This window comes from Acanthaster planci, linkage group LG12 (assembly GCF_054643075.1).
Source record: "Acanthaster planci isolate LZ-2023a linkage group LG12, COTS_SCS, whole genome shotgun sequence".
Taxonomy (NCBI): Eukaryota; Metazoa; Echinodermata; class Asteroidea; order Valvatida; family Acanthasteridae; genus Acanthaster; species Acanthaster planci.
This window is the reverse complement of record NC_141788.1, coordinates 13,058,195-13,071,782: the sequence shown is the minus strand read 5'-3', so window position 1 is coordinate 13,071,782 and position 13,588 is coordinate 13,058,195. Positions and strand designations below refer to the sequence as shown.

At 38.8% G+C, this 13,588-nt stretch overlaps 1 protein-coding gene across 2 annotated transcripts in view; it reads left to right on the top strand.

Annotated features, from left to right (window-relative positions):
- Positions 1-159: 159 nt before the first annotated feature.
- Positions 160-13,588, top strand: part of LOC110986063 (sterol carrier protein 2-like) — a 32,520-nt gene continuing 19,091 nt past the window's right edge. The window contains exons 1-5 of one of the 2 annotated variants that reach the window (XM_022247670.2): positions 160-390; positions 6,867-7,061; positions 11,346-11,474; positions 12,891-13,017; positions 13,324-13,387. In XM_022247670.2, the coding sequence (XP_022103362.2) occupies positions 343-390; positions 6,867-7,061; positions 11,346-11,474; positions 12,891-13,017; positions 13,324-13,387 (563 nt within the window). In that variant the 5' untranslated portion in view covers positions 160-342. The remainder of the gene's footprint in view (positions 391-6,866; positions 7,062-11,345; positions 11,475-12,890; positions 13,018-13,323; positions 13,388-13,588) is intronic. The other variant, XM_022247672.2, reaches the window with a different exon arrangement.

Genomic DNA, 13,588 nt, shown 5'->3' with positions numbered 1-13,588 from the left:
GTACAGGTACATGTACACGTGTACATATACGTACACGCATAATACTTTCCTGGCGTACGCGTGTGCGACGTACCAAAAAAAGCCGCCCTCTTTTGTTCCGCTCGGAGATTTTACAACTTATGGAACTTAACTACCAATGACCAGCAGAGGGCGTCTGGTTAATTCGACAAGATTTCACGTCCGTCTGAAACATTTTGAGATCAGCGGTCCAAAAACATAAGACCCTGGACGAGTCCATGTCAGTGTCACTGTGTCAGCCCAGCGCCCACCCCTGCATATATCATATGCAAAACGTCTAGCTTGACCACGTTGACTGGAAAGGGATTTACTACAGAAGACAAAATGACTGGAAAGAGAAGAGTTTTTGTGGCTGGAGTCGGTATGACTAAGGTAGGCCCACCTTCATGTAGGTCCACTAGGGTCGTAGGGATGTTACAAAATTTTGAGATATTTAAAATTAGCCCAGAAAATAACCCCATTGGATAAAGCATATAATAGCAAGACCTTTCATTTGATACACCATTCAACCCCATGGTTTTAGTATTAACAAAGTTATGACTACTTTCATACTCGAAAATACTGGTACATGTACATGTATGTAGGCCTAGCCTATGCATCTTCTTTCCTGTAGTTTATCTATGGCAGTATGGACACACACAAAAATGTTGTGATTGAAACAGCCCGAGAACGGCACATGTATGTGATTACGAGTACGTTTCGTAAGATACAAGAAATTGCATGAAATTTTCAGTTCTCTTTTTACTGATTGATTGTGAAGTATCTGATATACATGTAAGAGTTACTTAATTACATGTAATTAAGAGTTACTTAATTACATGTACCTTAATAATTCACTAATTTGGTCACTACCGTAGGACGTACTCAGTTGGTGTATTTTTTCGGGGGACCATTATGTCCATGTTAGTGTAACAGTTAATACCTGAGCTCTACCTGTGGGCATACCGCGCACACCTTTCAAATTCTTTTAATACCTTTTTGGTTGGGTGAACTCTACAGGTACATGTACATCAAACTGCTTCGCACATTGGGGCGCTGGTCATTCTTCATTTTTTAAAATTTTTGTAGCCACTTTTACATTTGGGTTTCTTTGCCTTAGCCGTGCCTTCTCCTCCAGCCCTGCACCTGCACTGGTCTTATTACTTGTGTGACCCAATTTTGTAATTTATCTTCTTTTGTGAATTTGCCTTCTCGATATCATTGTAAATACTTATTTGCTTTGTGTGATTTCAATACTAAATTTGGGAGTCTTGTTGCCCAGTGTGTGAGGGTTGTTAGTTTGTATTCATTTTCCTACGCCCTGGCCTGCTCGGCCCATTGCATTTGTTTAGTATCAGATTTACACGTACAGAGGCAAACGTTCATACGAATTTTGTCAGTGTTATTTATTTTATTTTAGATTTGATTAGATGAAATATTAGCATTTTACATGTTCATGATCATTATCAGAACAAAACTACAGAAAAAAATAATGAAAAAAAGACTTCCTGCAATTATCTTGGGAAATAGGCCTACAGTGTACATGTACATGTACTTGCACCTACACGTAGAACATAACCCAAAAATTGTTTACCATTTCCTAATGATATAATGTGAGTGTTCCAAGAATATAATGTTGATCAAAGAAATTAATTTCAAAATAGTATGGGTACTAAAAATGGTAGATTGGTTCAAACAAACACCCACACAATCATGACAATACAGCAATGGAATTCATATACCCCATAAAAATATAGCATTACTTAGCATACGTAATGCAATCGCATCGTCTGCTTCCATTCAAATTTCACCACAAAATAGGTAAGATATTTTTCTATTGAAATGCATACCTTTTATTCTTGTATATGATTAGCGAGAAGTTGAATACAAGCCCAAAGTTAAGATGGCGTAGATGATCCTTAGAAGTTACGACCTCCAGTTTTTATTGGAAGGGTGGTACCACGTGACTAGAATACGTTGGCCCAGAGAAGTTGAGGGACACAGGAACACAGATTTTGGGTATGCTTCAGCCTTCTTCGCCGAGCGCTTATTCCAGCCGCAACTTGAAACAACAAATACAATGTTCTGGATTTACAGGAATTGCTATGGGGCCCCAGAAACACCTTGAATGATACACAAGTAAAGGCAACAATAATATATGTAGCTATTATCAAAGTACACAGTGCTAACAACGTAGCACCACTATAATGGAGAACTTCTCCATAGCGTCACGAGCAAGAGACGCCGATTTAATGACGCAAAGTAATGGGCAAGAAACAGCGGATCTTGTAATGCATGTGTAACGGGCAAGAGATGCCGAAACTCTAACACATAGATAACGGGCAAGAGACGCCGGAGCTTTAACTGGTGGCCAGTAACCGAGAGACTGTGTGTGCAGCAAGTCGTCAGAATGTTTGCCCCCATTCCGACCCCCCAAGGCACGGGGGACCCGCGGGGGGAGAGGCCACCCCGCAACTGGGGCTTTTATGCCCAGAACAGGACATGACTTGTGCAGCCTATGGTCAGCGGCCAGGAGGTTTAACCCTGAAGGGATCGCGGGTCTCAGGACCTGCCCACCCAAGCCTATCAGAGGGACCGAGCACCCCTTCCTGTCATCTTGAATGCCCAAATGCTACTCTTGAAGGGAGCCCTGCTGGTGCCTGTATGCGTGCTGCTTGAGCAGCCAACGATGAGTGGCCAGGAGCCCTGCTGCCGCCCCTAGGACTGGCCCGGCATTTCCTGCCAGTGCATGCAAATAAAACAAGGTGGGATCCACCTCCAGTGCGGAGGGTGGGTGGGTTTTTTTTTACTACAAATTGTACGCGCTCGGCGAAAGAGGAGAAGTGTGGCGAACGCGCCAAAACAACCAGCCAGAGTGACGTGTGCACCGTCTGATTGGTTGGGGTGCAGCCGTTGTTGGAAATGGGCCAAAGCCGCACGCGCAGCATAAGCAACTCCGCTGGTATCATGAACGCTCTCACCCCTCTGGCCCAAAGGGGGTTCCCCGGAGACAGGCTCCTGGGAACTGTATTATTTTGATGACCTAATGGGGTACAAATGTATATATACGGTACATACACCCTAGGCGGTTAGGGTTAAATGAAGAACAAAAAGAATTCAGAACTCTGATTCGTTTGCCTTGTTGCCAACTGGTCGTAGAAAAAAGCATATGCTATGTTGTGCCACCTCTCCTAATACATCAGGTGAGACAAATTTGGAAACAAAAATTTTACTAGATGAGGCCAAGTAAAATTGGGATATGTACAAAATGTATGTACGTGTACCTGTGCACGTACAGTATGCACTCTGGTGCAGTAACTCCAAATCGTCGTGTGTGAAAGTCATATTGAAATTGGAGGACAGGGACTGTTAATGTTCACAGATCTTTCACTATTAGCATACACCATATCAAGAAACAAAGCGAGGCAAATAAGCTATGTAAATGTACATGTACAGTATGCGTACATTGTTAGCATTCATATTTCAGCTGCGCTTTGATCTTCAAGATTGCAAACCCCAAGTGAAAAATACATGCATATACATGTAACATGTACACATGTATTGTACTCCTAACATTTATCAAAAGTATCTATATGTACATGTAATATCATGAATCTATTTTTTTTGGTGGAGGATGCACTGTGGTTGTTTCTTATACTGTATCAACTTAACAGACCTAAAGAAAAATGATGTTACTTTTATTGATATGTGTGCCATGTCTCGTCGAAAGCCAATCTCCCAACCATCGGTGTCACCAGGTGTTTTCCGGGGAGGGGGGCAAACATCTAGGCTTGTAGGTGATTGAATTACGTGACTAGATAATAGTGGTGCTAATGGTTTTATTTTGCATTAAATTTACAAGAAAATAAAATCATACATATAATGATATGCCACGCAGGCGAAAATTTACTGACCATTAAAAGCCATTAGGCTGTGAAAAAATTTGATGAAACGTGCAGAATAGCCATTTTCTGACACATATGAAAAAGTTTTGTGTGAGTTTTGAAAAAAAAAATGCAATAAAGTGCGGGTTCATCAATTCTATACTACATGTAAATAATTTTTTGGCTGAGGTACATACATGTACATGTACTATCCCTTTATAGAAAATGTTGTAAATCATCACACAACTTAAGACAGTGATGGACAATCACGTACTGGAACTACAAGTACAAAAGGTGTCGCTGCTGGGATCAAGTAGGGGGTGATTGATGCTGAATATGAAGGCAGTTACTGATGCAAAGCTTACCTTCGTTCGAAGTGACAGGGCTGATTGAGGTGCAGGCATCAATGTTTGCTAAGCATTCAAGAGGAGTAAATCTTAAGACCAAATGAATGATCTACATGTAAGTAAATGGTACAATGAGCTGTTGTCTACGAGCTAAAATGGCATCACATTGTAAAATTGACAGTTTGATGTAAAATAAAAAGAGTAATGCAAGGTTTGCTCTAACATTCAGTGCAGATGTGTTTTTGTTTGTGGTGTTCAAGCTGCTTTGCCAAGTGTACATGTACAAGCCGCGCAGTAAGCAAAGGAACCACTACAAACAGACTTTGTGGATACATGGCATGTACACTTTTGTGTTCAATGCAGCTTCTGTATTCATATGTCCTTCCGCTTGGCCAGTTTCTACGTGTGCTTTTCCACCCTTCAGTTTACAACTTGGAATTCTACTTCTAGTGGCACATTTGTGATCAAAGGAAATGATAGGGGTTTTATCACAGTTAAAAAAAAGGGGGTCATCACATTGCACCTGAATAAACAACACAGCGGACTACATGTATTCACAGTTTTCCCTTTACAAAGTACATGTAGGTTTACATTTTGGTTTCTATGCAGGACTCCACTGTATTTCTTCATTATGTACGTTGTTATGGAATTTCATGACATGTATTGGATATTGACTATTACATGTAGTTAATGATTATTGGTTATCTCTAATATTACCTGATAGCACGCTGCGATGGGAAATGCATTATGCTACCTTTGCACCATCAATACTTGCCTTGGCAGTGCATTATATAATACATCACTGCTGCGTGCACGTGAGCCAGTCTCTCATGTAAACAGCACATTTGCTTGGTCGCACTAGCGCCCTCTTGTGGTGGAGAACGTAAAGTTGTTTTGCCATGCTACATGTGCTGTATTTGTTCTTTTTTATATTTTTTCTTTTAAAATGTTATGGTCGAATGTGTTTTTCTTTGTTCGTACATGTAGTTATAAACAACCCCAACAGGTACATGTAAATATTCACTCTTCATGTAGATTACAGATTGTTACAGTCAGTTTGTTTTGGAGTTGATTGTACATGTAATTAGTGGTCAGTGTGGTTGGTTGTTATTTGTTGGCAATTGACCTGTCCGAAATAAACAAGTTCAAGTATGTAAATCCACATGATCGTCCTTTTATAATTTGTGCTTCCGTCTTCTGATGAATGAAGCCATCACAATATCTTCCCAGTATTTTCTACATACTGGCATTTTACTTCTTCCATTAATTAAGACTTTGTATACTGCTTTAGTTGTTACATGTACAAGTACATTTTCTGAACTGCTAAAAGAACATGCACATGTACCATGTAAACCTTTCAAAGGGAGTTCTGTTTTCAGTGTTTGCTAAGATTGTGAACCATTCTTTTGGTTTGGCCACCATTCTTTTGGTTTGGCCACCATTCTTTTGGTTTGGCCACCACTCTTTTGGTTTGGTCACCATTCTTTTGGTTTGGCCACCATTCTTTTGGTTTGGCCTCCATTTTTTTGGTTTGGTCACCATTCTTTTGGTTTGGCCACCACTCTTTTGGTTTGGCCACCATTCTTTTGGTTTGGCCACCATTCTTTTAGTTTGGCCACCACTCTTTTGGTTTGGCCACCATTCTTTTGGTTTGGCCACCATTCTTTTGGTTTGGCCACCATTCTTTTGGTTTGGCCACCATTCTTTTTGGTTTGGCCACCATTCTTTTGGTTTGGCCACCATTCTTTTGGTTTGGCCACCACTCTTTTGGTTTGGCCATCCTTTATAAATACATTTCTGCCCACCATTATATTTTTAATATGTCTCTAAGATACTCATTGAACAATTCACCCTTTTCATTCAGAAGGTTTATAACGTACATGTAAACAAAGTTGGATTTATGCCAGTTGCTTAGATACTGTGGCATATTTTTATACTTAATATAATTATTACGCAAAAATATTTGTGCAGTTATTTCTGTTGTAAATTGATCTTTGCAATCTTTGTTGGAAATTTCTTGCCAACAGATTTATTAGCTAATTACAAAATTATAGAAAGTTTGATGTACATTGTAATAATGTACATGCACATGAACAGCATTTTTGCCTTTTAAAATTCATATTGAGAAGTGAATGGTATGGGCAGCATGAATGTAAATATCAGTAAAATTGCAAAGATTTTCCATTGCCCAATTGAAACACACAAATCTGTCTGCTAATTCGATCCCTTTAATTTCTCAGCTCGTTCTTATTTTGGTTTCAAGAACTTCTGCAATGATTGAAAATAACAATGCAGAAAGGACATCATTGCCTAAGGCCATGCTGAAGTGTAAATACTTCGGAGAGCAGCCATCATTAATTCATTGCACGTAGAAAAAACGTTCATGAATGCATTGTTCGGATCCAATTTACAAAACTCCAAAAGTCAAAAAGGCGAAAAATCTTATTAAAAAAAAATCATTCGAAGTGTCAGAAGCCTTTTGGTCATCTGAAAAGAGAATTGCTATATTTTTGCCCATTTTTGACTAAAATAGATAGTTAGATATGTATCACACTTTCATAAAACATAATTTGGTTTTGAAGCAATTTACTTCAAATTTTTCTCAGTAATGTGTGATATTTTATTTTCACAAAAACAGTTTGAGAAGCCAGGCCGACGAGCAGACTTTGACTACCCAGAAATGGCTAAGGAGGCTGGCACCAAGGCTTTACATGATGCTGGTATCAAGTACAGTGATGTGGAACAAGGTGTGGTAGGCTATGTGTATGGAGACACTACATGTGGTCAGCGTGCTATGTACCAACTTGGCATGACTGGTATTCCTATATACAACGTACGTACAGTATACATGTACCTCTGTACATATACATGTAGACAAACTATGATTGCATTAAAGCACCCATGAATGCAGCTACATTGTACATGTACACCTGGAATACCAAACCCGTGACAGTGGAACATTCTACACAAAGAACTACCACTGTCTAAAATTGAAATGTATCAGAGAATGCCATTATATTCATTAGGATTTTGCATTGGGGATGATGATTTTTGTACCTTATTAGGTTTTGCCCTCTCTGACCACTGAGAACACAGTAATGGAACAAGTGGCTCAGGTACATGTAACCGGGCCAGAATCAAATACTACCCATTCTGAACTTGGTATAGCACTCCACTTTCTGGAACAATCAGCTGTCAGCGGCAGGCTATTCTAGTTGCTGGGAAGTTGATCCTAGACATTGCCCAACAATCCCAAAAATAAAGGCAAATTCTAGCATTTATTCCAAGATTTGAGATTCTTTGGGGAAAAATCTGATGCTTTTTATACAAATGTAGTAAACTCAAATGTTTTGTCTACGAATGGAGATGTTATGAAAGCACAAGATGAATGGCTTAGAGGGTGATGACACCTTTTGTTGACCTCTTATGAGCGATTGACCGTTGCATTTTCAAGTGGATGTATATATGAGGGCTTCTTTTTTTTTGGTCATAGTTTTTTTGGGGGGAGGAACTTACAGTTGATTTTGAACAAGTTTCTTCTGAACAGAATAATAAATTCCTCGACCAAATCAGAATTGATTCCAAATACATGTATGTTGCAGTGTTTCCTGAGCCTTACTTACAGTTGTGCATATTGCAATGAATGAGGGCTATCATTTGTACATGCTCCAAGGAATGTCTGTTTTAGAAGGTTCTGCAGTTTGTCGACATTTCAAGAAGAGCCACACATGGAGATTTCGCAGTTTTTGAGATAATCACCAGAGGAGTTTCTCCAATTTTAAAACTGCAAAACATAATTCCTTAAAAATGTAACTTTTGCAAGAACCAAGTAATTAAAATGAACCTCAGTGGCTAATTAGTCACAATCAATTAGTCAAGATGCGCATTCATTTGTGAAAACAAAATCTAAAAAACAAGGGGTTACAGCAATGAGTTTTATACTCTCCATCATTGTAAAGAAATTATCTGACATCCCTTTGGGTTAAATGCATTTGAAAATTGCATTTTTAAAACTTTAAGAATTTCCCATACTTTTCTGGACAAATGAGGGTGCTGTTGCTATGATGTCAAAAATGTGAAAATTCTCTTGGGCATAAAACCAAGAAGGCAGCAGAATACCCATGAGAATAGTGAAACTCGAAATGAATATGAGCCTAAGTTGAGATACAAAGGTGCATTTTTTGAGGTTTGTATTTTGAAAAATTGCCCTGCTGCTGCTTTTCAAATGTGTAATTTTTTCAAATATCAACTTTACTTGGAAATTTACTCATGAAACGCTGTGCAAATATTTGTAGAGAATATTTGGTCCAAAATTTGTTGCCAGCTTTTCCAGCTTATGCTTTTCTTGTCAAAGTTGCTTGACCTCAGCAGCACTTACAACTGGTGCCCGGAAACACTTATGATTAACCTTGTTGACATGAACAGACTGAGGCAAGCAAATTGCATTCTCAGCTCATATTTGATGCACAGTGCAGTGTCTCTATGTAATGTACCAATGCTGTTTGCATAGTTGTATCAGCAGAGGCTTGATGGGAGAGCTTTGGCTACTGGTACATTCTTTTACAAGTAATCAAGGATAATATACTGAGGGTGTGCCCAATTTCATATGACGTTCAAAGGACAATAATTTCATTAAGTACATCTAAACTTACAGGCTGGAAATTTTAGTCACAGAATGACATTTTGACCTTCCTTGAAAATGGTGGTACATGTACAGCATATCAATACTTAAACTAAATGTATAAGGACCACTGATGTACTACATGCAGCACTAACTTAAAGTTGTATTTTATTTTTTTTGTAATTTTACTTTGCTAATTTTAAATGTTGATGGGTTGGTGTGCAAAATGATGCTATTTTATTTATTTAACATCATAACATTCATAAATAGCAAAGGAAAAGTATTTTTTCAACATAAAAAGTGCAACTGAAATTTGTTGGTAGAGGTACATGTAGTACATTAGTGGTCATTTTGTGCAATTAAGCGATTGTTTACAGGCAAAGTATAGCTATTCAGAAATCTACAGAGATTGTTCCCACCCGAAGCTAGTGATGCGAAACAGCAATTAATATCAGCATAATGTGTAAAAACATCAGCAAAGTGTATGAAAAAGCAATTGTCCGCGTTTGTTTCTGCCCAAAGCAGATGGAGCGGTAAATCATTTTGGAATGTATCAGAGAGGTACAACGCCTTCGATATGCACATTCAAACAGGAAGTACAAATGACAGAATGCAAAATTAACTAATTCTCATGAACAAATTAACAAGGATCTACTCTAGTATAACTTTGGGGCCAACCTAGCCTTGGTCAAGGTGTTCGTCATTCTTCGCAGCACAGTGCACACCACCAGCTGCTCGAAATCACACACGGTCTAACAAATACACATGTATGCAAATCAGCTGAGCCAGGACGAATGCCTTAATGCAACCGTCCGCTGAAGCTTATGTTTTTCTTTACTTTTGTGCTAGATTTCTAGCGCATGACTTCATATGCGAATATGAATACACTGTAGATGCAGGCGTGCGATGAGTGCATGGTGACCAATCTCATCTAAGTATACATAGGGCCTATGCATAATGCATCAACGTGAACTGGCATGCACAATAACAATGTAAAATGACAAATGGCATGATGAGTAGCCTTATTACTTGAATTCTGCTGGAGATAAATTAATGTTGGGTGATTTTCGTGCCGAGCAGCAGCAAGCTTTGGAATACACGTACATGTACTTTCTGCGGGGTCACAACGTTTTCGGGAATTCACCCACAGACAATGGGAAATCTGTTATTTTTCAGGCTGAACGTTTCTGCTCGGAGCTTCTCAGATCAGATATAAAGCCTATACTAGCGTAAGTCAAGTTGTGACAATTGTCATTTATTTAACTGGAGGTTGCTGACCAAGTCTGTATTGTAACCAACCAAGCCAGATAGCGTTATCCACTAGTTTAAATCATTGGAAAAAAATCAATCACAATCAGTACAGCAAAGCAAAGGCAAACTCGATCTCCGATCACGCTGATCAGCTGGCAAAATTTATATTGTTGACTTGTCATGTATAGTACATGTATAGCCACATGTGCATTTCAGTTAACCTTTCACCCTACGACCGACTTGAATTATGCATTTACTAATGTGAACCAATCCAAAAGCGTATTTAAAACATTGGTTTTTGTCATTAGCATAATGAGCACCATCCAATACAGCTTCCACGGATGGTTGCACCAAGGCGTTTATCCTGGTTCAGCTGATTTGCATATTTCTTAGACCGTGTGACGTCAGTCTTCGCGTTGATATCGAGCGGTTGGTGCTCGCTGCGCTGAGATGTGATGAATGACGAATGCCTTGACCAAGGCTAGGGCCAACCATCCTAAGTTGTCAATATCAAACGCTGTGATTTCCATGAAGTGCGGCCCGACTTGGGCCTAAACTGTCTTGCTGGAATATCGGTCAACCAATGAGCATTTTCAAAAACCACTAACAACTATTTCTGTTAATCCACATAAACTGGTGAGTACGAACTGGCTTTCTTAATTTGGCCCTTAATAATCTAGTGCTTCTGCCGACAAAGGAAAATTGAGGTCAATTTGCAGGTCCTGAATGAAATTTGCACGCCAACTCCAACCGATGTCAGTGACTTTGCCAACTCTTAAGAAGGGCAAAAACCTCCCTAAAACCATTGAAGAAAAAAGGGGGGAAATTCCCTTTTGGCTCTTTAAAAAATTAACATGGGATCGCTGTCGATTACTCTAGATAACTCTAGAGCACCGACTTAGTGCTCACCCAAATTTTGCAAAGCAACAAAAGAGGCATTGAAGTAAGCTACGGTTTTACCCAATGGTGGCACTGAATGGGGTGGAGGAGGGTTGCTTTTGCAAAAAACAAAGACAGGCTTATCTCTTTGGCAACCAAACAACATGATGGCTGCTCCAGCAAAAGTGACCAGGAGTTTACTCTAGAGCTACCAACATCTTGAGGTCAAGCCAGTGACTGGGTGTACATGTAGTTCAAGGCATTAAATCACTGTGCCAACCACCATGAGTGACCACAATTGACCCACTTTGTGACAAGGATTCTTTTGCTGCAGAAGCAGTTCATGTGTTTTTTTTTTTTGTACAGGTGAACAATGCGTGTGCCACTGGTTCTTCTGCCTTGTATTTGGCCAAGCAGCTGGTTGAAGGAGGCTTGGCTGATTGTGTCATGGCATTGGGATTTGAAAAGATGCAGCAAGGCTCACTGAAAGCACAGGTTCATAATGTAGCTGCTTTGGCAATGCATGGGAACCAGGTACCTGAGTGCCGAAACACTTATGGCTGGAACCGGTTCCAATTCATGGAACCAAGCACCTACATGTATAACCAATGTAACATATTACTTGGTAGCATTTCAAACACCGAAAAAGAAAGATTTGAAAAGGTTTTTTTGAAGGAAATAAAACAGTCTGCATTGAATGCTGACATGGTTTCCCAAGTTTTATTCCCAAATGCTGTTATAAATATGCAGTTTGCTTTTATTAAAATTGGCAATTTTAATACTTTTTTCCAGATATTTTTTATTTGGATTTTAGGGTTAGATTTTTTTTTTATTACGACGGGTACCCGGTTCCCATGAAACAATTAAATAGACACTAGTACACTGTATATTTATTACCATGGAATGTTCATGTACATCTGTCTCTGTAGTCCGTGGGAAGTTGTGTTTGCTTTTTATGTTAAAAGGTTGACAAATATAGATGGGTCTAGCTGGGGCAAGTTGAAAGTATGTTACACTTTTATGCAAAGTGCTCCTTTTCTATATTGTGCCTCAAAGTTAATGTTCAGAATAAAAAGTCCCACTAAGGAGCCAGCAGACACATCTACCATAGGCATGTGGGTTAAATACCCTTAAAAAAAGAAGCAGACACAGCTGGAATGGTTTATCTCTTCTCTTGCCGAATGAACCGTTGCTTATTTATTTCTGACCTGTAAATGTAAGAGTATGCTTTGTTACCTACATGTAGAAAGGGCATCCATTTTTTACCAAGTTACCACACATCAACACAGTGCTTCACATGTTATGCATGGAACAGAATATGGTATGACTGATTTCTGTCCGAATGTGCACAAATCAAATGGCTGTTCACATACATGTGCACTAGGCATATGGCAGCAAAAATGGCTCTTCGTTAACCTTAGAAGTGAGCCCCTTCTTAACAGTTGCTGTTCAGAAGGTACATGTACTTACTTTATGGGAATCCATAATGAAACGCTGTCACATTAGGCCACTGTGTAATAATACTTTATGTTTTCCTGTACTTTTATTCAGTTGGAATCAAATGCTGTATGAAGGTCAATCTTATCTGTAAAGCAAAGTTTGTCCCCTGGACTCTGACATTTTGTCTAATGAGCTTGCATTTTACATTGTTAAAGTTGTACAAACATTTACTGATTGTGAATCTGATTATCAGCAGGAAATTTGTGGTGTAACACTTCACCTACATGCACTTATGATTAAACTGTTTAATTTATTTCTCCTGTTTTGTGATTTGTGCAGAAATACAGAGTCTCCAATTCAAAATTGAATATTCTGGTCAATTTTTACCTTCAGCTATCCCCCACTCATCCACTTTTACAGTTAATTTATTTATGATAATTTACAACTTAGTTTAACCTCCCAACTGTTTAGTTTGAGGACCGTACCAACCCAATCGACAAACATGTTGAGGTCCTTATGAACACTCATGGCCTGCAGCCTGGCCCGATCACAGCTCAGATGTTTAGCCAAGCTGGTAAAGAACACATGAGCAAATACGGTAAATCTTTTGCTTTTTGCTCAACGTGCAGGATAGTTCATATGAAGGGATTATAAAAGTGCCTTTGTCCTCAGATAATTTTCTGTTTTGATGGGAAAAAAGAAAACTACAAACAGTCAAAAAAATTTCTGTGATTTACACTGCACCAGGGTTTTTGGTGTTACAAGTTGATTGAAATTATTTCTTGTACTGATCTAGCAACTGTGGAATATTTTAGTAAACAATCAAGTGTCATGAAGGTTAACTTGTTAAACAGAATATGTGCAATATTGAATTGAATTCATAATTGTCTCTGACTTTTTGCAGGAACAACAGCAGAGCACATGGCAAAGATTGCCTACAAGAACCACAAACATTCCACCAACAATCCGTAAGCCACACTCATTTACTTTTATCAATAGTTCTTGATTGAAGTGTATATGAGTATGTACATGCAATTCTAGTAGCTTTGCTTAAAACAAAATATCTAAAAATCTTCAAGAGGATAATTGTCAAGCTTCAAGAAATTACTTTGTATGTATATTGGTAATCTCAATCAAATGTACAAAGTAGGAATTAGTTTCATTAGTAC